This window comes from Lycium ferocissimum, chromosome 12 (genome assembly GCF_029784015.1).
Source record: "Lycium ferocissimum isolate CSIRO_LF1 chromosome 12, AGI_CSIRO_Lferr_CH_V1, whole genome shotgun sequence".
Classification (NCBI taxonomy): domain Eukaryota; kingdom Viridiplantae; phylum Streptophyta; class Magnoliopsida; order Solanales; family Solanaceae; genus Lycium; species Lycium ferocissimum.
In genome coordinates this window covers 49,292,232-49,318,225 of record NC_081353.1, presented here as the reverse complement: position 1 = coordinate 49,318,225, position 25,994 = coordinate 49,292,232, and the positions used below count along the sequence as shown (strand labels likewise).

The window sequence follows — 25,994 nt, the reverse complement described above, 5'->3', positions numbered from 1 at the left end:
CTTTGGAGCCAAATATACCCCTACAGCTATACTTTGGAGCTAAATATACCCTTGTTGTTATATTTTGGCACATATATACCCTTTATCTTAACGGAGGGACACGTGTCATCATCCTATTGGCCTAGTTTGAATTATATCTTAATTAATTAAAATTTAACTCATAACCCGATATTCAATTAAAAGACCCATATTCATACCTGGAAAATTCGAGTCTTAAGTTTCGAAAAACTTCTTCAATGGCTTCTTCCTAACAGAGTTTCAGTAAAGGGTCTAAAACAGAACAACTTTAAAGTATACAAAACTATATTAACACGGGAATTTTCATTACTTTATCAGATTAACCAGGGAAAAAATGTACAATTACTTAACAAAACTCATTTATTTGAGAGAGAATGGAGACGTAGATGCATTGCACATGGCAAAGATTATCATGGTAAGTGCAATTGCAGACGAGAGTATTATTATACAGGGGCATATCTTTCCTTTTCAGTGTGCTCCAATTCGGATTACCATCACAAGGGATTTAGCTTAAAATCCCAGTCTTTTTACCCCAAAGGAGCTGCTATTTCTTTAAGAGCTTCAACTGCAACCAAAGTAAACGGGTATCAACCTTTTAATATACATTCCCTTAAAAGAAGTTGAATCTGTTGACCTTCATCTTTGCGAAGTTGACAATGTAAATTAAAATCCTTTCAAGCTTTAACTCAGAATTGTCTTGCTCCTTCAAAATATACTTTTCTTTAGCCATTTGAAGCAGTTTTTTTAAGCTTGACCTGAATTTTTCCGGGTATGGGTCTTAATTGGATACTGGGTTATTAAATTTTAATTAATTAGGGTATAATTCAAACTAGGCCAATAGGATGATGACACGTGTCCCTCCATTAAAATAAAGGGTATATATGTGCCAAAATATAACAGTAAGGGTATATTTAGCCCTAAAGTATAACGGTATGGGTATATTTTACCCCAAAGTATAACGAAGGATATATCTAGTCCTTTTCTAATAGGACAGGGTTATATTTGGCCCTTTTCCGATGTTTAATAGATTAAAAGAGATCAAATTATTTTTCTAGGATCACAAGGAAAAATCTTCAATTATAGATATCAAAATTCTTAAACGACTTTTTTTTTAGAGAGTTGCTAAATTGCCACACCAATTTGACCCAAATTTGGTCACACTTATGTAAAAATCACCATAACTTCTATTGTACAGTTATAAATTAAGATAAACTTTGAGAAGAAAAGATAGAAATGACATTAAGTAAACATAAATTGTTAATTTGACCTAAATAGTCATATGAATTTACCCCATTTGAGCCATTATAGCCAAAATAGTGTGGCCAAAAAACCCTTATTGTTTTTTTTTTTTTAATATTGTACTTTAGACTTAGGCGGTTGTTGCATTAAGTCAAATCCAATCCACGAAATATGGAACATAGGTGGAAAAATTATCTGGTGTCTCCGAGTTTCTAAGTTAAGGGGGACTGTTGGCCTTTTTTCCGTAAAAAATAAAAATAGATTTCTGATACATAAAGTACCAAAATTGTTTGTATGTGTACTACTCCCTGGTTTCTTAATAAGTGGTGTTTTTAGTTTGGGCACACCCCTTAAGAAATTCCTTTTATTCGTAGAAAGTAAGTGTTTTTATTACTTACCCTTAATCAAATGGCTTGAAAAAAAAAATAACTCTTTAATTGTTTTCTGCCTTTTTGGTTACGTAAAACTTTATTTATTTAAATAAGGGTAAAATTGCAAGAAAATAATCAATGCCTTCTTGATTTTAATGAAACGCCACTTATTTTGAACTAAAATAAAAGGATAAAACACCACCGATTATGAAATGGAGGAATTACTTAATAAACAAGAGAAGGTAAAAACTTTATACTTTCTATATTTCCTTTCCCCTAAAAAAAAGTTTAACTTTTATTTCAATTGAAATTTCAACTAATCGCATTAATAAAAAGAGTATATTAAAATTAAATAGTTTTCAAATATGTAAAGGGACAAAGTAGGGTCCTCTGGTTCAAAACAAGAATATCCTAGAATCATAATTTGAATATTAAAATCATAATCATAACTTAGATAACTTATCCCAACATATGTGATAAGTTATCAAGATTTTAACCTAAAAATATAAATTTAATTTCAAAATTTATATTGGAATAATCCACCTAATCCGTTGAATCATACGAACCGAGTGACTAGAGAAAACAATTAGGATTCATTGGGAAAATTACGCTTTAGGTTTATTTTGTGACATATTTATGTCAGATAGCCCATACTCTGAGTTTATTACCCGATTTAGCTCATATTTATGTATAAATATATTTTATACACTATTCTACGCTTTGTACAAAGTTGATACATCATATATAATACTTTTCTCCACGTATAATATTGTATATTGGGCTAGCGCAATAATTTATGTTGGTTATATATGGTTGAAAATTTCCCATTCGCAAAAGGTTGAAGATAAGGTGCCATTAGCACAAACCATTCTCCCACACACACACAGACTGACCATGGGAAGCACAAATATGGAATCCTACAAGTTAGAGATGTATGAAATAGGCCCTTGTGAAGATGCTTTCCAAATTGGTTTCTTGATTGGCCAAAGATTCTCGAAACTGATACAAAGCAGATTATCTACAGACCTTATTCTTAAAAACCAGCTCCTCCCTTTTGCTCAACTCCCAAATTCCCAGCCACTGATTAATAATCTGTCTGAAAATAACAAGAACAAGTTCCCAAATTATTGGAATGAACTCAAAGGAATTGCTCAAGGAAGTGGTGTCCCCTTTCTCAATGTGAACTTTCTAACTTATCCTTCTTTTTTATCTAACCGGTACTCATGTGCTTGACTAATTTAAATTTGCATCGTGTAGAACCCAATGAGAGAGCTAGGGGAGCAAGGGTTCGTTTGTATTCCCTTCGTCGAAAAAGTAAACTATATATAAAGGTGAAAGAAAAAATAGTCTGTAAGATTCTTGATAAATTATTTATATATATTAAACAGATTTTTAAACACAATATAAGGTTTGAACTAAAGTTAATATGTTCTGTCGAACCCATAGGCAAAAGTTGTAGCTCCAACCCTGACTGTATATACAAAGTTAAAATTATTTTTATGTATCTATAGTAGACATTGAGCCCCTAGACTACTTTATGTGTTTAATTTACTTCTTTATATTTTAAATCTCTTAGTGAAAATTTTATTTCGCTACTGGTAGAACCCATTAAATGGAAAGTGCCTTGTAGGAGTTTCTTTTGATTTTCGAACCTTTAATTAAGGGCGGACGAATCTCATCTGCCAAACGACTTTAGTGGCCATACTTATCCTTTCATTAAGTGCAGCTAAATGATAAATTAAAAAACTGATATTTTCTTTTCTTTTGGTTTTTCCAGATTTTACTATTGAACTTTAGGAAAGAGATATTGCCTTTCATTCGAAAGACAGAGGATTATCCCAAGGAGGAAGAGATTAACGATGACTGTTCAGATATTCTTGTTGTTAGTAACACCGTGGCTGTGGCAGCTCATAATGAGGATGCAAATGTTGCTGTTGTTGGACACACGTAAATTATCTTGTTTTCTTTTACAGCAATAAATCCCTGTTTTATATGTGATTTTTTTCTTTGGGATAATTACATTTTTGGACCGCTCAAAAAACAATAGCCAGCACGTGTATAGGTTTTGTATATTAAGTATAACTATACATATAATACACATATAGTATACACAAAATATACATATAATATATATAATAAGTGTATATGTTTTGTATATTTTGACTAGTGCCCGCAATTAATTCCGGCCTACGGGCCAAAAATGAAAAAAAAAAAAAATCCTTTTTCCATCTTTGGAATTTGACCATTTTCATTATATTGCAGTTATTTGGTTAAGGTGACATTGTCTAATGGTACAACATTCACTGCGTATACATATGCTGGAGAACTTCCAAGTTGTGCCTTTGGATTTAATAATCATGGAGTGGTACACTGATATTAATTACTTGTCAATTATCACTAATATTCTAGTTCTTACTGTATTTGTATGTGTTTTATCGATTATAGGCATTTACTTTGAACTCAGTACCACCATGTGAGGAAGAGATAGTAGCTGGTGCAATTGGCAGAAACTTTGTGTCCAGAGACCTGCTTGAAGCAAATAGCATTGAGGATGCTCTGGCTGTAAGCTTTAAATTTTCTTCTCTCTCTTCTGATTCACGTTGTTAAGTCTCCCACATTGATTGAGGGAATGAGTTGTTGTCTCCTTGTATAGTCTTGACCAGTGATGAAGCCACCTTATGCTAAGAGGTGTCAAGTGCCCTCTTTCGCCAGAAAAATTACACTGTTTAGTTAGGTTATAATTTTAGTTTTATGTATATATGCTATATGTTGATTCCCCTTATTTTCTATATATATCTATTTTTCAAATATTTTGACACCCCTTTGTAAAATTTCTGGCTCCGCCGCTGGTCTCTTGGCATTCTTCACCTCATAAGCTAACTTTTGGGCTTGAGTTATCTGGTTTTGAAATGAGACTCATTTCAATTCTTTGAGCCTCATATTATGTTATTGACGCTCCAATTGTCCAGTGCTGGGCGTGCAGGAAGGATGTTAAAAATGTTCCACATTACTTGAGAAAATGAAATGTTGTTTACATATATGACGATCTTGGATCAAAACTAGCTTCTAGCCTTGAGTTAAGCTAAGGTCCATTTTCTTAACACAAGATGGTAACCTGCTTTTATGTTCATAATTGTGGGATCCAGAGGATTCATTCCTCAGAAGCTTCAGTTGGGCACAGCTATAATTTGATAGACACAAGGGCTCGGAGGATTTTAAACGTCGAAACTGCATCAAGAAATCGAGTTTCAGTTCATGAAGTCAGGGAAACTCCATTCTTCCATGCCAACATGTATCTGCATCTTCAAGTAAAGCAGGTAAGTACACCTTTAAATTTTGTCTTAGCTATCACTCCATTTTAACCTTTTGTAGCATGTGATATTTCTTATCCCACCTTTTTATGGACGATTACCAGTAATTATCTTTTAGGTGACCCGATAGTGTACAAATTCGTGTACGCTGTAAATATGTTGAAGTTAAACTCTTGTCTATATTTTATCTAATGAAGGCACAAGATGAGAACTCCTTGAGTAGGCAAACAAGGGCATCTTCTTTGCCAAAGCAATCAAAAAGTGATTTCTTAGCACTTCTTGGAGACATGAATAATGAGAAGTATCCCATTTACATGACAGGTAGTTGAGTTCATGAAAAATATTGTACATATTGCTCTATTGATATCATTTTATTGATGCTCTTCAACCTCGTTTCAGGTCCATTGCTGTACACATTGTGCACAGCTGTGATAGATTTGGATGAGAAAATTCTAACAATTATAGAAGGGAACCCAAAGGAAAATCAAGAATCCTATGTCTTCGCATTGTCCTAAAAGCAAGCTATTATGGGGACTTGGCCTCTTAAATAATTGTTCCTTGGATAGAGGATCCAAGGAGAAAATTTTGTTACCATATAAACTCCTTCATATTGAAGGGAATTTTGATTTTTGAGTATCTGGTTTTTGGAGTAACTGAATATAGAAAGACCAAGAAAGTTCCGTAGCAGAGCGGTTCGGGCAACCGATAGCACCAGTATCTCCTCCATACTTAAAACTCAAAAAATAGATTAGGAGCAAGAAGTATCCACTCACCAAATTTCTGGTGGAATCCTGTAGGACCTTATTCTGTTTTCTGGAGCCATAGTAAACAGCATTTTTTCTTCATCTGAGCAAACTACATCACATGCTGCTAATAGCTATGTTGCTCGGAATCTTCAAAAAATACCAATTGGTGCGTGTCGGATCCTACAAGAATCCAACACAGATGCAGCAGCATTTCGGAAAGTCCGAACAACATAGGCTAACAACATACAATGTTCAAGCATCTAAGGTTTGTCATGCAACCAGGAACAAGATGCTCCATTCAGGCACTTAAATCTGATGTAAAAGGACCACCAATTTATCAAACTGAATCTCAGTACTCAAAAGGGATATGTAATAGCAACTATTTACTTAGCACTATACAGATTTAACTCGGACTACTACATGAACACCGCTTATGAGGTGTATTTAAGGAAAAAAATAGCTGTTCTTAGCATGAACCTGCTAGAAGATCTTTGACTCTGCAGTGAAGTGTGTTTAGTTTGAAGAAATGTCTCAATTTCAGACCTCAGTTTTTCAAAAATTGAACTTTTTTCCACTTGACCATATAAAGGTTCTAGTTGCATTTCCATCCGTTCGCCGAGCCAAAAGTCAGAAATATGGAAAGCTCATCGATCACTACCAGTCCTTTCAGTCCAATTCTTCTCAGGTTTCTGTCTCAGAGAAACTTTGATGGGCCAAGCAAACTGCAGGGTGGTAACTTGTAAGATGTAGCCTACGAAAGTGAAGAATGTGAAAGGTATAGAATTTAAGCCATACTAAGCCCTTCAAAAGATATACCGTTAAGGTAAGAATTTATCCGCACCGTATATGTTTACTAAATCAATAAAAAATATGACATGTATTTGAATATATATAACTATGAGTCTATTACTTAGCCTTAATATATTAATATATATTTTAACTTTATTAAATCACTTAATTATAACAAATTAAATCAATTTTGGTATACACGACTGATATGAGTAAATTTTTACCCTTTAATGAAATTATCCATGCATAATACATACACAGGCCTCCAAACTTAGCTTCAGGTGTCAAATATGCCCTCCAACTTTGGGTATGCACAAGTAGACACCTCAACTTATCTTCACTTTGTCAGTTGAAAACTCCAACTTAAAAAATGATCATCTAGACACCTCAATAATTTATGTGTCACGTCAGTATTTGTGTTTACGTGTTCAACTGGAGACAAATATCTAATACCAATCTCTACCTTCTTCGCTCTACATCTCATGGTTACCCAACCACCCAAATCTTTAAAGTTCCACCTGGAAACCAAAGCACTCAACTGTGTTTTTGGTTTTCAAGGTGCTTTTTGAGCTTTTATACCCCAAATTTTATATGCATCGTGTTTAACTAAAAGCCGGAGTCGAGGAAGGCTTTGCTTAAGAAGTAATTCATAAAATGATAAGTTTACTATATATCACTCTTTATGTAATAAATTCAATATTTTGGGAAATGCATAAGGAAATGATTATGTCTTGGTTTTTCAACTGAGCAAGTAAAAATGAATGTCTATTTGTAATATAGTCCACAAGTAAAAGTGCACGGAGGGATTATTATTGGGAAAAGGGTCAAAAATACCCCTCTACTTTAGAAAAAGGCTTAACCTCCAAACTTATTTTGAGTTAAAAATACCTCCCTCATCCTTAAAGTTTTCAAATATACCCCTGTCTTGATGAAAATTATCCTCCAAAATAACCCGAAATTATTTTTTAAATTTCCATCATTTAAATTAACTAAATAATAGATCCTCTTTTTCCCCCAAAAATTCCCTCAAAGTTCAAACCTACGTATTGAGGGAATGATCTTATGCTATTATTTAGTTATGTTTAAAAAATAATTCCCGGGTTATTTTGGGGATAATTTCTACAAAAACGGGGCATATTTGAAAACCAGAGGTATTTTGTCAAATATAGTTTGGAGATATTTTTTAAGCCTTTATCCAAAGTAGAGGGGTATTTTTGACCCTTTTCCCATTATTATTTTACAATCCGTAATTAATAAATACAGTATATTGTTTGTATCTTTTTTTTTTTATTTTTTTTTATTTTTTGGTCCTGCTTAGCCCATGTACATGGATAAAATTTAGTCCCCAAGTGGGAAGGAGTCGAGCAGTTGGTACTTTCACTCAATCCCTGACTTAGTGAAAGCAACTTGTTCCATGGGTTCACACCCCAACTACCATTCTATTTATCGTACTACATCTTTAATTCTTCGTCCCTATCTCCTTCAAAATACAAATAAAAAAACGTTTTTTCTCTTCCTTTATCTTTGTCTTTCTTAGACTTACAGTTGCAGATTTTGGTATTTGGTTTTCATTTCAAATGATCCCATTCTTGGACTTTTCTGAAGTAACCAATTAAACAGAGTTTACAAGGTACTATGATCTTTCTTGCCCCGTTACATTTCACAGCTCTAAACTCGTAATGATTAATACATGCATAGTCCAGTAGTGTGTTACTCATTACAAAGTTATAAATAATCTTTTCCGATCCTTTTCTTGATCATTTGTCGTTTGCAAGAATTACTAGTAACACTGCTGAGCTATTATTTTCTCTATTTGGCACACTGCCCTAATTTTTTCTGTTTCATTAATAGTAATAATAATAATAATAATAATAAAAACCAATATGGCTGCCATAAGTCTAATGAACAAGTAATGTAGATCCTTGGATATGCATATTCTTTTCCCCGCTGAATATTAGTTTTTGTGCAAAAATAATCATCTTTTAAATGGTGTCAGTAAATTGGTAATTCCACGACATCCCAACTAGAATTACTTGTTCAATTTTTTGGAGGGATTGGTGCTGATTGAATTTGTAGAGCCCTTTCTCTAATTCTAAAACAGGTATATATATATTCATATACTTTTGGCAGGTGGTATCCATGCCAAATTGTGCACATCTCGATTCATTTATACTGACTACCTATTACCATCCAAAAGTAATTTGCCTACCAAGGTTAGGGTAGCTAGGCTCACACTGCCGTTTGGTTGTTGGTTAGAGTTATGCAGGGCTTAATTATTCATGTATTAATTATACCATCATCGATCCTGCCTAAAATAATAGTATATAGATTCCCTCAAAACTTATACATGTATTAATTATGCGGGATTGTAAACTGGTAACTAAACACTGTATTTGGTGTGCTGAATTTTATATATAGCAACTAAGATGCTATCAAACATGGTATTAGTTATGGTGGTTTTAATACATGAATAATTAACTTCCCAACTAGCAACCAAACGATCTGTAAGTGTTGTAGTGGGTTGACCCTGGGATCTCCAGGTTCTTCCCACTCCTTAACCCCTTAACCATCCCCTTGGGAACACTGGATCTTCATTACCTCATCATTCTATAAAGATTATCCTGTTGATCATTTCCTCTGAATATGTTTCCTTTGAGTTGAAATTGGAAGTGCAACAGCCATCGTGTTTTACAGTATTGTTTTTACAGGACTAATTTGGAGTGGCATCCAGTAAAACTATGGACCATCTTTGTCCTTCTCCAATGAAGGCCACATCTAATGGCATTTTTCAAGGTGATAATCCCCTGGATTTCGCCCTTCCGCTGGCCATTTTACAGATATGTTTAGTTCTTGTTGTCACAAGAGGTCTTGCCTTTTTGCTGCGGCCGCTACGGCAACCACGTGTTATTGCTGAGATTATTGTAAGTTGTTTTTCCTGCCATCTCAAAGAAAATTTGGTACATTGTATCTAATTGTGTATAGGAAGACAGTTATTCCTTCTATAGTGCCCTATTGTGTTCATTTTGTTACTGTTTTACTCTTTTCTGTTTTATTTCTACTAGCTGAAAGTAAATTATCTGCCCTTCAAAACTATTTTGTCCTGTTCAATTTTCTTTCTCTCCAAACTTAAGTAACTCAACTGTCCTATTTCTTTTTTTTCTCTTCCTCTTCCTTCCCTTGCTTTTCTTTTGGTAGTTGTTTGGGCTCCAAAATGCTTCTGTCGTTGACCCATAACTATCAAAGAAAGCCTACCTGGTTAGATTATCATGGGATCTTTACACAAATAGCTGTCCGGATTCACTATTCATTTTTTCTAGCCGGTATACATAGATTATACACTGATTATGCACAATTATAAACATTATACATGGATAATATATATGTGTGTATATATATATATATATGATACATCCACCAGCTATTCTTAGTTTAAGAGGTTAGATGGATGGTTATTTAGGTTAATTTTTTCTTATCATTTGTAAGTCAATCAAAAAAACCCATTTTTTTCTTAAATTTTTTTCTCGAATCACGTGTTTTTCTCTCGTTACAGTATTAGATTCACTGAACAACTTCTGTGATGTGATCCTTTAGTCTTCCTTTTCATTCTTCTTCATGGCACGTTTGTTGGAAGAGGAAAGAACAATTTCACCTTTTCTATTGAATTATAGGAGTACAAAGTCATGGATGTTTTAGTGTTATCGACAGAAAATCTTAAAACTTATCTTGAACTTCATTCTTTTTAGAAAATTTAACATTCTGTTCGTGATATACAGGGAGGAGTATTGTTGGGACCATCAGCTCTTGGTCGAAACAAAGGCTATTTGAATGCAATATTCCCGCCGAAGAGCATCACTGTTTTAGACACTTTGGCAAACATTGGTCTCCTGTTCTTTTTATTTCTAGCTGGCCTAGAACTAGATGTCAAGTCATTGCGTCAGAGTGGGAAAAAAGTCCTTGCCATTGCTGTTGCAGGAATCAGTCTTCCATTTGCTTTGGGAATTGGCTCTTCATTTATTCTTCGAGAAACTATAAATAAAGGCGTAAATGCTACCTCATTTCTTATATTCATGGGCGTAGCGCTTTCCATAACTGCATTTCCTGTTCTGGCACGAATTTTGGCTGAGCTGAAACTTTTAACCACTAATGTTGGGCGAATGGCCATGTCAGCGGCAGCAGTTAATGACGTTGCAGCTTGGATTTTACTTGCTCTTGCCATTGCCTTATCTGGTGATAATTTATCACCTGTTGTGTCACTTTGGGTTTTCCTCTGCGGTTGTGGCTTTGTCATTTGTGCCAGTCTTATCGTGCCACCGATTTTTAAGTGGATATCACAGCGTTGCCACGAAGGTGAACCTGCGGATGAGATTTACATATGTGGTACTTTAGCTGCTGTACTTGCAGCTGGATTGGTCACTGATATTATCGGGATTCACGCAATGTTTGGGGCTTTTGTGATTGGAGTTTTAGTTCCAAAGGAAGGGCCATTTGCTGGTGTACTGGTTGAAAAAGTTGAGGACCTTGTATCTGGTCTTTTCCTCCCATTGTACTTTGTCTCTAGTGGTCTAAAAACGAACGTTGCTGCAATCCAAGGTATACAATCATGGGGTTTGCTAGTTCTGGTTATATTTACTGCTTGCTTCGGGAAGATTGTTGGCACTTTTATAGTTTCCATTCTCTGGAAGATTCCTAAAAATGAGGCTCTTGCTCTTGGATTTCTTATGAACAGTAAGGGACTAGTGGAACTGATTGTCCTTAATATTGGTAAAGATCGAAAGGTAATGCTCGTCTAGTGTCTTAATGCTTTGTGAAGTCAGGTAATCTGTTTCAGCTTTTATGGTGTTGTTTGGTAGGAGGTATTAGAGAAAATAATACTTGTATTAGCTTTGGTATTATTTAATCCCTTGTTTGGAAGTGTTTTCAACCCATATATAACTAATACCTGTATTAGTTATACACCCTATTAAGTACTATTCTTATACATAGTAAACCATGGCATTAACAGTACCAGTAGTATTCGTGTTCTACTACACCCTATTCAGTATTATTTAGAAATTATGGATGCATGTTATTTAAAACAACAAACCAAACACTCGATAAAAAATAATGCCAGGGTAGTTAATCCCGGCATAACTAATCCTAATATCACTAGTATACCTTATTCAGTACTATTCTTATACACCCAACGAAACGACCCCTAAGTTATTTACTCTATGTCTCATGCAGGTGTTGAATGATCAGACTTTTGCTATCATGGTTATGATGGCTCTCGTCACGACCTTTATCACCACACCCTTGGTTCTGGCTGTTTACAAGCCAGCAAAAATACTAAGCAAAGGCGACTATAAACATAGAAGAATAGAAAGGAAAAATCCGAATACTCAACTGCGAATACTGACATGCTTCCGTAGTTCCAGAAATATCCCATCGATCATTAATCTCCTTGAGGCGTCACGTGGGACTGAGAGGGGTGAAAGGCTTTGTGTATATGCAATGCATCTCATGGAATTCTCGGAGAGACCTTCAGCTATTTTAATGGTACACAAGGCTCGACATAATGGCTTGCCCTTCTGGAATAAAGGTCAGCGGTCAGCTAACCACGTTGTTGTGGCATTCGAGGCTTTCCAACAATTAAGTCAGGTCTCTGTGCGTCCAATGACATCAATCTCATCACTATCTGATATGCATGAAGATATCTGCATTACTGCTGAAAAGAAAAATATAGCAATCATAATTTTACCATATCTCAAGAATCTGAGGCTCGACGGTTCGTTTGAGTCAACTCGACCTGATTTTCACTTGGTTAACAAAAGGGTTCTTGAACATGCTTCATGTTCAGTGGGGATATTTGTTGACCGTGGACTCGGTGGTAGTGCTCAGATATCTGCAAGTAATGTTTCATTTTCTATTACCGTTCTCTTCTTTGGAGGCCATGATGATCGTGAAGCACTTGCTTATGGGGCTCGTATGGCTGAGCACCCCGGAGTAGAATTAACCGTCATTCGCTTCCTAGTGGAGTCAGATTCTTCAGAAGAGATAGTAAGAATAGATACAGAAGGCAATCCTGCTGCGACATTAGTCTCTACTGACGAGGAGTTTCTTGCTGCTTTCAGAACGAGCATATCAGATGACAGTTCCGTCAAATATGAAGAGAAGAATGTTAGAGATGTGTCGGAAACAATTACTATCCTTCGTGATTACAGTCAGTGCAGTTTGTTTCTGGTTGGTCGAACGCCTAATGGTGTAGTAGCTCTTGCATTGAGCCAGAGGATTGATTGCCCTGAACTAGGGTCAATCGGGAGTTTGTTGACTTCACCAGAATTCTCGACAACAGCATCAGTCCTGGTGGTGCAACAGTATTATGATAACTTATATGCAAATAGTTCACAGCAGATACTTGAAGATTGACTTGCCAGAAAATTTAAGGGCCCTTCATTGGTAAATCTTTCTTGGCATTTTTCCTATTCATCTCTTCGAGCTGTAATTATCATTTTTGTTTTATTACAAAAGTTCAATGTATGAAGACTTAGCAATTTTTCTTGTTGCTATTTGTTTTTCACAAGTGAAGCCATTTTCTCGTATTCTCGTATTCTCAGTTTGGAAAGGCAATAGGATCAATACTATCTGATACTTTTATGTATCAAACTTTAAGCTATTTTAGTTTAGGACACACTTGAACTTGTCTTAGGTGATCTGTCCTTTCTTGTTATACGTCCAGGGTTGAAGTTGTAAAATTTGATCATTCAATTAAGGTTGGAGATTAGTTCCTCATGTAGTTGTTCTCCAACACATTTGTGGAAACAATCAAATTCAGCAACACTGCTACAATTTCTGTAATGTCTAAGTGAATAAAGTCGGATGCACGCAGTCCTTGTCCAGAAACAATTGTCAAACAGAGTGAAAAGTACACCCGAAACTATTTATTCACATCCTACAGAGGCCACAACTTAGGGTAGTGTGGTTGCTGGTTAGGAAAAGAATTATTTAATGTATTAAAAATTAGCACAGTTTAGAACTAATGTTTGATAGTTTTTTAGTTGCTTTGTATAAAAGTCAGTACACCAAGTACAGTGTTTGGTTATCATTTTATAATTCCACATAACTAAGACATGTATATATTATGAGTCAATTATGTATTATTTTATACATGACCAAAAGATAGAATAACTGATACATGATAATTACCAAACCCTGCATAACTAATCCTTACATTACTAATACTTGCATAATTCTAACTGACAACCAAACAACTCCTTAATGAATAAGTTTGGTACACGTGTATTAATTATCTCACGTTGGTAGAGAAAATGAGTTGTTGGCCCCTTATATGATTTTGGACAGTTTTCACCTCAGAAACTAGCTTTTTGAGTTGAGTTAGACTTAAGGTCTATTATTTTACAGGCTATCAGAGTAAGGTGCAATAGTTAGAAGCAAAGAATGTCCTCCAGGTCACTGGCCTGCTATTGATCTGACAAAGGCAAAATGTACATAAGATGAGTGAGGGGGTCAGTGAATTGGATCCAGCAATAGAATCAGTAACCTGTGTGACATAGTTCTTCCATTAATTCATTGCTATAGCCCATAAGCTCATAAGCTTTGAAAATCAGCCACCTACGTGACATTTTATTAATCCTACATCTTGAGTAGCAAGAAGCGTTTGTAGTCCAACGGTTAGGATAATTGCCTTCCAAGCAATAGACCCGGGTTCGACTCCCGGCAGACGCAACACACAAGTTTTGTCAAACTCTTTTGAGCGATTTTGGGTAATTTTGCCTTATTATCTGATGAGTGGATATTGAGTTATTGACTTTGAGAGCAGTTTTTCTTAGTTACACCTAGAACACTAATAAGCGGTGTAGCTACTTGTTTCTACAATTTAACTTGAAGTCCCTATGCGAATCCATAAATTTCAAATTCCGGATCCACCTCTATTAACAATCCTTATTTCGACAAAGATTTTTGTGTTTGCTTAACATCCAGATTGTCATGAAGAGCTTTCAGCTGAATCATTGCCTGAAGGTCAGTGGATGGTTTACAATGATAGTAACATAGCAGGTTCGATCTCGCTCCCTATATTATATAAGTTGAGAACATGTTAAAAATTATATTTATACTGAATTTGCACAAACTGTCGCAAAAAAGTAATGAATGCAGTGGTATTCTATACCAACAAAGTTAAAATCCTGAATGTTAATTTCCAAGGGTCATTGCGAGCAGGCTGTTGAAGGAAACGCAGTGGTATTCTATACCAACAAAGTTAAAATCCTGAATGTTAATTTCCAAGGGTCATTACGAGCAGGCTGTTGAAGGAAACGAATAATCATATAAATTTTTGTCAATCAGCAGCATGAGGCCAAGTGAAAGAAAGTACATAATTGAATCTGGAAGTTTGCATGTTTTTTCACAAAGCTCGAATACAACGATCATTAGAAGGTAAAACTAAGGGTTTTAAGCAAAATGTAATCATCATCTAAGCATATATATTATCCACAAGCAAAGAGTCAAATCTCTGGGACAAACCATTGCCAGTACCAACCATTATCAAAGTACAAAATCAGAGATAAAATAAGATGAGCTATAAGAATCTACAACAAGCACAATATGAGTATGAAAATGTCCTGAGCATAGATATTACATAATGAATACATTTACACACACGTGAGGAATGTCCGGAATACCAGAAGCTAAAGAGAGAACTCTTCTACTATTGCCTCATCAATGATGTACACTGAGGCAAAGCCGAAAGCGCCTCTATGAATCTGGCATCCATAATACAAGTAATGGTACAAGCACAATGGTTTCCCTTCTAAAACCCTAAACCAACCAGGCATAAGATTACAACATTCATTTCTTCCATGTGACGGGCTGTACAAATCCTACCATATTTTGCATGTTTAACAACAGTTAGAAGGATTAGACAAATGCAACACTAAAGGGTTCGTCTGATCCACTACATAATGAGGCTCAGTCCAACATTCTGTCATCTTCTTGGGTCCACTCCATTGGGTACCTTCCTCAGCTTCTGGTCAGTACTACTACAAGCCTTATCCATCACCCTTGTATAGGGGGACATTATACATGGTTTATTTACAAAGCTGGTATTGAAACCTTCCGAGTCCCTAAATGATTTGACAGGAGTTGATCTTATTGATTCAGCTGAACAAGGTATCGGTCCTTTCCTATCAGGTTTTCTAAAGTTGACTGAAAGACGAAGCTTCTTCGATGGAAGTATCCCATCCGCAATTTCAACCAGATTATTTGATCCCACAACTGGTTTTGGTGCTATGAATTGATTTCCAGATTTCTCAGTCAATTTACATGCTCTCATGCCCTTCTGAGAAGGTTTCTTCAGCAATTTGGTCGTTACTTCAGTCTTCTGCTTCAACGAATAGGTAGCAATCTCGCAAAGCGTCTCAGCAGCAACCAATATACCTGGAGATTCAGCTGCTACCATCAGATATAATATGAGCTTTGTAAGCATAAAAATGTCTAGCACAACACACATGAAATATAGTTTTGTCAAGATCTAACACATTCTTAGGAACTAAATGGAGAATGTGTGCCAATGCATGTCAATTATCATTTCTTGATATCATAAAGTATGATTTCGTCAAGTCTAATACTCTTCTAACATGTTGCTCGGCAACCTAGAGAAACTAGCTATCATAGAGCAACTTAAAGAATGTAACTTGATTATATTCCATAGGAACTCACAGAAAAGCAAGAACACAGATTGATCATATGACCTGTCCACTATAGCGGCAGATAAACAAAACCACTTAATTCATTCAAAAGATGCATCAACTCCTGTACTCAAGCCCCTGAGAAATTTACCTGGTGGAACTTCAGAAGTGCTGCTGGCTGCAATTGATGATGAAATCCTTTCACATACAGTAAAGCTATCACGGTTTGATGAAGCATTTTCATTTTTTGAAGGCCTAGACACTTTACCTCCTGTTGGAACTAGTTTGTGATTGTCAGTGAGTGATTGCAATTCCTCAAGGAAACCAGTAGAACCTTTCACAGGAGTCGAAGTGTTTTCCACTCTTACCCATCTGCCTTGGCAAACCATCTTACTTGTAGATAATTTAGCTGAATCAGGAACAGTTTTAGGATGACCAGAGCACGTGTGCGACCAAGGAAAAGGAGGCAAGCCATTTCGCTGAGATGATGGCCTGCTTAGACGAAGATCGCCACTATTTCTTAAAGTAGCAGGCTTGACTGTGTCCATAAGTAAAGAATCCAAATCCTTGGATGGAGTGAGCGCAAGGCGCTCCAACACATACTTTGGTGTATATGATGGAGAATGACACATTGTTGCAACTGCTTGAACCTTGCCACTGGATTCCTGTACCTTTGAGAATAAAAAGAAAAAAAATAACGTAGGTTATGAGCTTTTTGCAGATACTGACATTATCTTGTTTTACCTTGTGAACCTAAAAACAGTGTCCCTTTTTTATCTTCTTTTTTGATCAAGAAAAACAGTGTCCCATTTTATTTGGCATTGGTATTCGAGGAGTCAGTTTTTGTTTTGGCTACAATTTTCTCAAATATTATTTTGGTGCTTTTAGTTGCAATTTTTTGTAATTTATAGTATTTGCAAATTTTCTAATATGTAGATTTTACTAAAAAGTAACTGATGTCCAAATGCATACCTAAATTAGATGGTTTGACCTTGTACTTCAAAGTTCAAAATCAACAATTCCTTTTACGACGAAGGGAGTAATAGGATACAAAGCAGACTTGCTTGACCGAGTGGGCTGTCAAGATTCAGTTTCAGTAACAAATAACCATTAAAACTCACCTGATCAGAAGAAGACGGCTTATCAATCCTGTTCTCTCCCTTGTCACCATCATTTCGACTTGCTGAAGAAGAGCTGGTATAAGAATCGGCGCAAGACAGCTTGCTATCAACATTAGAACAATTCTGCATCTGTACAGACTTCTGAAGTCGAAGCATGGAGTTAGCATCTCTAACCAACTGCATGAGACTGTCATTTGATTTTGAAGCTTTGTTTCTCTTATCTTTGGGAACAGGTGCGCACTTATAACTGCCATCAAGTAGTTCCCTCAAGGGCAGATCATCTACATCTTTTGTGACATCCATGCCATCAGATTTCAAGCCATACATTCCTGAATCAGATATCCCTTGTTATTTTCTCAGAACATTTATGGTACAACACATTGGTAAATGCTTAAGACAAAGTATAACCAAGAATTTATCGATCAAGCGGATAAGTTTCCAGGGTAAAGCAAAAGCTAGTGACAATATACTTTATGACTATATGGAGAAATTAAGAAATAAATGTCAGGGTACAGCAAAAGCTAGTATGGACATACTTTACTGAATGCAGGTCAATTGTATGGACATGTTTAGATGGATTGCTATGTCTTACCCAGATAATTCTGAGTCCAAAAGCTGCATAAAACAAGTATCACACTGTGTGCTAGTGTGAAAGTGCAACTTTTCAGTTGGCTAGGGAGTCACAATATCTTCTATAAAATTGCATCTGGTACAAACAAATTGCAGTGACTTGAGACTTCTTGCAGGTTTTGGCTGAGTTATTTCGTCACAGAAATGACTATGCTAAATTAACAGTTGATTCAAATCAAAGTTATAAGTAACTTTAGCCTTCATTATTTTTGGATAAGGTAGTAATTTTTAGTCTTCATTGACATGGTGATTTTCATGCACTGATCATACCAATTGTGCTTACCTCTATATATTTCCTTAAGAAAAACATGGTAAACACATATATCTGCAAAACGTATTTCATGAGATTTAGTTGAGAAAGATTATTAAGTAAATTTGCATCAAATGTATGGTTTACATCTTTTGGTACTTAATCATGAAGAATGACAAAGTGAACCAACCATATCCTGACTCGGTCTATAGTACGGTGAGAACCTCATGAAAAATCAGTAGACCAATGAAAAAACTATTCACCTGGTTGGAAACTGGAAAGTGAAATTTCGTGGAGGAAACTCTAGCATTTGAATTGAAGGATTTGCAGATGATGGAAAAGAATTGAGCGCACTGATTTGAGATAAATTGTGCTACATGTCAAAGCCCATAATCTTACAGTTCATACACAAGCTCTCAGCAACAAAAACGCATGGTCACTATACAATTTACCATGTCTGAAAACACAAAGTCGAGAAGAATGGAGATGATGTGGGAAGAAATTTAACAACTGCAGTTTTTTTTTTTTTTTTGAAGTAAATTTAACAACTGCAGTTAACAGTGTATTTTTTTTTTTCGGTGAAGTAACTGCAGTTAACAGTGTACTTCAATTGTTAAGCATCCTAAAGGGAAAGAAAAGTGTACCATCAAGTGACACTAGCATAATACCTTGGAAAAGGAAAGGCGGGAGCCATGTGAAAGTGGCAAAAAGGAAAGGTTGAAAAATAAAGTTCGATTTTATTTTTCATAGTTAAGTACTGGAATGATTCAGGTTTAAAATACCTAAAAAGGAAAAATCAAGTTCTTTGGTCGTGAATCTAATACTAAAAGACTAAACAGGAACATTGATTTTGTTTTTTACAAGTGTTTGGAAGAGATGGAACAATGCATACCAAGAAAGTTTCTTCCTCCAGCAGCTGAACCAAAGCCAACTAAGCTCTTTAAAGAGAAATTACTTTTGGTAACTTTGCCGTTTCTTTTATCACTTCGCTTGCCACAAGAATGCTGCCTTTGCTTAAGCATTTGAGTCCTCTCTGACAAAATAAGAACAGATTACACAAACAAATCATGTCACCAAAACAATTGAAATAGAAACTTAAAAACAGAGCTATGCAATTAAGAAACATACCACAAAACAGATAATTCGTAGATGCTTATAAAAATAAAATAGTTCAAACATATTTCTAACACATAAAAGAGTAGGAACAAAATAAATGAAAGCTGAAAAGAAAACTATTAACCCACCCTTTCAAGGGTTAATAGCATGCAAATCTAAGTACATATTAGATGATATACAGACTATTAAAGCAGGCCCTTCATCAGCTTAATCGTAGTAGTAGAAGATTGCAACTCCCTCCCATTCATTTCTCATTGTAAGTGCTAAGTGGTAAATACATTTTGAGAGTATATTCTATCAACTTGCAATGGGTGAGAAATTTCAATATAGTACAGACAGGAGGTCCCCCAATGAGATTAGAGAAATTGAATTGGCATATATCCTTCAAAATACTTTGTTGATCTTTTTTTTTTTTTTTTTTTTTGATAACCAAGAAATCTCCAAAAATTGGTTGATGCGCGGTTTGCAACTCGGTGGATAATGGCCCCGTCTCTCTACCTTTATCATTTAATACCATCACTTTTTTAATATCTATCTTTTAGTAGCTTATACAATAAAAGGAAGAGGGGAAGTTGCTTAATTGGTACTATACTTTGTCCAAACTCATTGGGTTGGTTGTGACATTTTCACAAGGTTTAGCAAAATCAGACAATCATCTGAATCATATTTTTTTAGCACATGAAGCGTTTACACAAGCCATACTTCAATTACATTTAAGCTTCTATAAACAAGTAATGCAGTTTCTACTCTGGTGGTTCCACCTTATTCCTATAAGCCAGATAAATACAATCAGCAACATATCATAGCCGATTGATCAGCAATGCGCTTCCTGGAAAGGTCAGAAGCGAGTCAGTAGGCAACACAACCACAGATAAAAAGCAATTTAGCTTGAATGTCAAAGAAGATAACAATTTAACTTCAACATAGTCTAAATTGGTAGCAGCATATATAGCAACTCTAACGCATTTGCACATTCGCTATCTGCAAATGAAGCTGCTCCCAAAGAAAAAAGCAATGAAAAGTAGATTGCAGGGATGATTCCTCATTCAACCTTTACAGTTTTCCATGTATGATTTTTCCCATTTGATAATATATTTGGAAAGTCTTTTAATTCTAGATTCTATCCACACAGGATTTTATTGGTGTTACAGTCCGTTGAGATGATCCAACCTGTACCGACTTCAAAATACAGCTCTTCAAGGCTTAGGAGAATGAAGAGCATGTAACTTTGGGATAATTTCAGCAATTGAGCAGCTGCAAGCTCCTGAAAATATTATGAGCTTTGTCTACAATTTTAAATTTTAGATGCGAGTGATATTAATTTGTGTTGAAGCTTCTACATGAAAAAAGAAAGGGAAAAGGATATGTAGTCTTGCTTTCCTTATTTCTTATATATCTAACTATTATACTTTTTATATATCAGTGTTGTTAAAGTTGAGCTCATTCTTAAAGTAAATATAAAATAGCATGAATATTTAATTGTATTGGTACTTTATCAGATCATAAAAACCCACTTCTGAAGATATTTTCCTTCTCTTCGGGATCGAACATTAATTGCAAAACAAGTCTTAATTATGCTTTGTGATTAAGATCCCAACACTACGATACATATCTTACAATAAATTTGCAAGTTTGCAACCCATTTTATTTTTGAGACAACTAGGACAAAAAAGCTAGTTATAGCTGGGTGCAAAAAAGAAGTCAGGAGTTCGCTTTTTTCTATACTCTGAATCATGTAGGAGTAGGTAGCCCCACCAATGCTTTTCAGCTTTTGAAGATATTGGATGCACATACAAAAAAGAGTACGATTTTCATAAGAGCAATGTTTTGGAGAGCCTATAATGGAAATGAGGTAACGGCATGGGGGCAGCATCCAATGGCCTTTTTGTCAGACTAATACCAAATTAATCAGAAAGAAGTCACTTCTTGAAAAGAAACTTTTGGAATCTTATTTTCTGAAACTAATACCGTATGTTACTTTCTTTAAAAGTTTTCGAGCATAACTAACATAAGGCATCATAGGACTGTTGTGATGTTCAAAAACAACAATTTAAACCATGAGCTAAACTTATTCCATGTCACTATGAATCCTGACAAAGCATTACTGAAGGAAAAACGGAAAATCAAAAGGCGAGCATGATAGCTCTATCCAAATAGGTGCACACCATACACTGGACACATGCTTTCTGTTGCAAGCTTTTGACCCACAGGCGTTTCAGCTAAGTACTATAACGGAGTAGATTTTGACCCAAAAAAATAGCATCAACGAGGAGACATATTTGAAAATCAAACCTAGATACATTACTTATAGGCACTTCCAGTGTCATCTGAGGATGCATATCATAACTAAAACTATGTTGAAGAACATACATACATAATGCTATTACCTCCATTTTTGCAATTTGTAGGATTTGCTGAAAGCTCAGTAGAAATGCCTTTTCCATCTTCACCGATTTTATTTACAGAAACATCCATCTGCATTATCCTTGATCTCTTAGAACTAGAAGTACTATTTCTCCCCACTTTCCCAAAATTCCGATGTGACTGTGTAGCCTCTAACCCAAGAGTCAGTGGAAGAATAGTATTTGTCTTCCCGAGACTGAGGTCTTCTGAAGCATCCTCAACATGATGTCTGGACTGATGACCAGCAAATTCATTCTGGGGCATCTTACTCCATAAAGCTAGCTCTGAGGTTTTAACAGCACACATCACATCTCACATAACCATATTGGGAAAATAGCGAGTTAAATAAGATGCAAGACTAGCAGTATAACTTAACAGGTTTCCAGGTTTGGACATTTACCTACTTTAGTGTCAAGAGAAATACCAAAAAAAAAAAAAAAAAAAAAAAGGACAGATACATGCATTTGTGCTTCCTGCTCTCAATGGTTTCCGAGAATTAGAAACTACGGGAACAGTTCTAAGGCCACAATTTTCTTTTAGGAAGGTAACAGAGTTATAAGGCCACATATGACATCTTTTTACTAGAAAATACTGTTTCTGCTAGTAATTTCAACTTTCATGTGATGAACTACATAATTGACCAGTTAGTAACTTCCACAGCTTAGTAACTTCCACAGCCGTGTACACTATGTTAATTTATAAGTTTCTTCTTGGCAGTACATAGATTTTTTGAGATAGTTAACAGTATCCAGCTATTAACAGTTAGTAATATCATTCAGATCATGAAAGATCAATATAATGAGCAGAGACCAAATTGTTTTCCCATAAAAACTGGGTATAATATCAACTGTCAAAATCATCTCAAGAAACGTCAACATCTTAACTTGAGGCTACACTTTTTAGCTGTCTCGGTTAGTCAAGACTATGCAAATTATTAGCCAGTCATAATATCTACCTACCCAGAAAATCTTATACTACACTAAACCTTCCTAGAATGTACATGATGACCAAAGCTAACTTTTATCACAAAATGAAAAGATAAAATTCTCAGTTTCTATTGGTAAGGAGAAAAAAATAGTCATATTCAACCCAAAAGAGTAAAACTTTTAAACACTACGGGGTTGTTGGTTTGCTGGTTAGAGTTATGCAACAACAACAACAACACACCCAGCATAGTCCCACAAGTGGGGTCTGGGGAGGGTAGGTACACAGACCTTACTCCTACCTTGAGAGGTAGAGAGAGGTTGTTTCTGATACACCCCTTGGCTCAAGAAAAGAAGCTGGTTGGAGTTATGCAAGTATAGAAGTGCAGGGAATAGTAACACAGGGTTTAGTTATCTAGGATTTTTTTATTTATTTATTTCCCTCTTTTACCCTGCATAAAATAATACATAAATTGACTTACCTATTTTATTTAGGGAAAGGGGTCAAATATACCCCTCTACTTTGTTTTATTAGCCAACTTTATCCTCCGTTAGTGCTACTGAACAAAAATACCCTGTCGTTAGTGATAGTGAACAAAAATACCCCTACCGTTTACAAAGTTTATACCTATACCCTTAATTGAATGGAAAACCCCAAATCCCACAAAATTACCCAATTTCAATTAAAATTACTTGACTCGCAACCCTGAGACTTCCATCTCCTCTACCTCAGGGTTGCTTGCTCCACAAACATCACTGACGGCGAGCTCGTCACACCGGAGCTCCGGTGCTCGCCTCCATCACATCAGTGCTGCTTCCCCTTTCCCCATTTAATTAGAAGAAGACCTTAGCAACAACACTATCACTTGTGTGAAAATTATGGATAAGTAAATCCTGCATAAATAATACCACGTTTGGTAGCTAGTAAGGAGGTAAGTTATTCATATATAAAATTAGTACAGTGTTTGGTTTTCAATTTAGAAACTCGCATAACTTATACATGTATAAGTTATGAGGGCATCTATGTATTATCTTATGCAAGATAGAAGGTGGAATAACTAATACATGAATAACTAAACCCTGCATAACATAATACATAGATCCCTTCATAACTAATCACTGCATTACTATTACCTGCATAACTCTAACCAGCTACCAAACGACCCCTATTTACACTGTCAGGTCATTTAAGAAATTAAAATCTATGAAAAGATGGGAGCTGACCTATTACAAGGTAAAACCGCAGTACCAGACAAATAGTGTAAAAATCTCTTATAGTGACAGGTACTCCCCTCTATCATCTGTCTTACTTTCCTTTCTGATCTGTTTCCAAAAGAGTGTCTCCTTCTATATTTAGTAAGTGTTCCAATTCCAACATTCAACATGTCAAATTTAGGACCACGTGATTTAAAGGACTACAGACATCTTTAATTTAAAACTACAAGATTCAAAAGTTTCCTTTTGTGTCACACACTACGTGTCACAGTCAAATTAAGACACTTAAATTGTGACAAAAGGAGTATATAAGTGAAATCCGGACAAAAATGTAAAAAAAAAAAAAAAGTGAAAGTATACCTTTTCGTCTAACAGAACCAGTAATCCTATCAATAGAAGGCGCATCGAAGGACCTCTCCAATTTAGGCGCAGCACCAACACCGCTAAAACTTTCGGATCCCATAAGCTCAACCACAACAGAACCTTGCAAACTATCCATTTACCCACCAAACAAAACCCTCACATAAACTCAACCTAATCATTTTCCCTGGAATAAAAAGAAGAAGTTGAAATTAAACAAATTTCAGCTGAAAAGAAGATAGATTAGAGTTAAATTGAGCTGATTTGAGTGGATTTTAGGTGGGTTTAACATGTTGCGGCTGAAGAGAAAAAGGGGAGTTTATTAGGGCAAGGAAAAAATTTGGGGGTTAAGAATGAGAGGTATTTATACTTTTCGGGAAAATGAGGAAAGTGGAGTTGAGGTTATTGCCGTCGGTGGGATATTCGGGTGTGGTTGTCATCACCCTAATCCACTGTTGACACGTTGTTAAAATAGTGTACACGTGGCATTATCCACTATTCTAAAATTAGCTGGGAAATACCCCTTGTTTTGATACTAAGGGGCGTAATGGTAGTTGTAGTATCTCTCTCGCAGTTTCTTGTGCTTTGATTTCTGCTACTATTTGTTATTTCTTATACTGATTATCTTATTTATCTGTTGTAGCTCTTGCTTTTTTTTTCCAGACTATTTTATCATGGCTTATTCGCTTTCGTTATTTTCTTTTTCATACTGTTTTGAATTACTTATCCTTATGCTGAGGGTCTATCAGAAACAAACTCTCTACGCCCAAGGTAGATGTAGAAACAAACTCTCTACTCCCAAGATAGATGTAAGGTCTGCGTCTACTCTACCCTCCCATATCTCATTTTGTGGATTTCACCTGGTATGTTGTTGTTGTTGATACTAAGGGATCGTTTCGTAGCTGACTAGAATTATGCAAATACATGAATTAGTTATAAAGAAATATATGTATTATTTTATGAAGGGACTAGCTACACAGGATTTAATTATTCATGTGGTAGTGATTTCACCTTCTATCATACATAGAATGATATATAGCTTCCCTCATAACTTATATATGTATAGTTATGTGAGTTTCTAAATTACAAACTAAACAACGTATTAATTTTATATTTCCTCCATCCCAATTTATGTGATATAGTTTGACTTGTCACGAAGTTTAAGAAAGAGAAAAATACTTTTAAAACAAGTCATAGAAACTTGTGTGGGTATAGAAGGTCTCATTAAGAGTAAAATTAGAATTTTAAAGTAAAATTATTACTAAATATAAAAAATTGTCATTATTTTTTAGATTGACTAAAAAATAAAGGGAGCACATGAATAACTTATCCAACCACAAAACCCTCACATAAACTCAAGCTAAGCGTTCTACCCCAAATTAAGCTAAGCTAAATTAAAGCTGAATTGAGGGGTAAATGAGAGAATTTATGGATTATGATTGGGTTTAACATGTCGCGGCTGAAGAGAAAAAGGGAAAGTTTATTAAGGAAAGAAAAAATTGAAGTGGGTTATACATTTCGGGGAATGGGGAAAGTTTGAATTGAGGTTATTGCCGTCGGTGGGATATTCGGGTGTGGTTGTCATCACCGTAATCCACTTGACACGTTGTATACAATAATGTCCACGTGGCATTATATACTATTTGAAAATTAGCTGGACTTTTGTTGGTGGCTACCACCCGCTTGTATTTTAGTCTTGATACTCGGGATATAACATCCTTCTTAAATTAGACGTGTGATTACTGAAAATAGTTATCTTAAATTATTTGACGTTTTAGAAGTTTAAGACAGATTAATTACTCTTTGCATTCATTTTTATTTG

General features: G+C 35.4%; 3 protein-coding genes and 1 non-coding gene across 7 annotated transcripts; 3 read left to right on the top strand and 1 right to left on the bottom strand.

Annotated features, from left to right (window-relative positions):
* Nucleotides 1-2,460: 2,460 nt before the first annotated feature.
* On the top strand, nt 2,461-5,570 carry LOC132040451 (uncharacterized). Its single transcript, XM_059431090.1, has 7 exons — nt 2,461-2,807; nt 3,406-3,575; nt 3,891-3,993; nt 4,074-4,190; nt 4,775-4,945; nt 5,137-5,260; nt 5,339-5,570. Exons 1-7 carry the CDS (start codon nt 2,523-2,525, stop codon nt 5,452-5,454), a joined length of 1,086 nt encoding a protein of 361 aa, XP_059287073.1. The 5' UTR covers nt 2,461-2,522; the 3' UTR covers nt 5,455-5,570.
* A 2,246-nt stretch (nt 5,571-7,816) lies between these two features.
* Nucleotides 7,817-13,052, top strand: LOC132039874 (cation/H(+) antiporter 18-like). The gene is made up of 4 exons (XM_059430422.1): nt 7,817-8,104; nt 9,183-9,395; nt 10,248-11,249; nt 11,698-13,052. The coding sequence occupies exons 2-4, from the start codon at nt 9,213-9,215 to the stop codon at nt 12,877-12,879; spliced, it is 2,367 nt and encodes a 788-aa protein (XP_059286405.1). The 5' UTR covers nt 7,817-8,104; nt 9,183-9,212; the 3' UTR covers nt 12,880-13,052.
* Nucleotides 13,053-14,124: 1,072 nt separating this feature from the next.
* On the top strand, nt 14,125-14,196 carry TRNAG-UCC (transfer RNA glycine (anticodon UCC)). The gene has a single exon. It is a non-coding gene; the product is annotated as a tRNA-Gly (tRNA).
* Nucleotides 14,197-15,073: 877 nt separating this feature from the next.
* Nucleotides 15,074-24,557, bottom strand: LOC132041046 (uncharacterized). Of its 4 annotated transcripts, none has more exons than XM_059431794.1 (6): nt 24,173-24,557; nt 21,659-21,958; nt 19,048-19,188; nt 17,276-17,604; nt 16,306-16,819; nt 15,074-15,918 (listed from the first exon to the last, which is right to left on the bottom strand). In XM_059431794.1, the coding sequence occupies exons 1-6, from the start codon at nt 24,309-24,311 to the stop codon at nt 15,452-15,454; spliced, it is 1,890 nt and encodes a 629-aa protein (XP_059287777.1). In that variant the 5' UTR covers nt 24,312-24,557; the 3' UTR covers nt 15,074-15,451. The 4 variants fall into 4 exon arrangements, with proteins under 4 accessions (XP_059287777.1, XP_059287775.1, XP_059287776.1 ...); XM_059431792.1 differs by having other exon boundaries at nt 16,306-16,825; nt 24,173-24,554; XM_059431793.1 differs by having other exon boundaries at nt 15,074-15,915; nt 16,306-16,825; nt 24,173-24,553.
* Between the last annotated feature and the right edge of the window lie 1,437 nt (nt 24,558-25,994).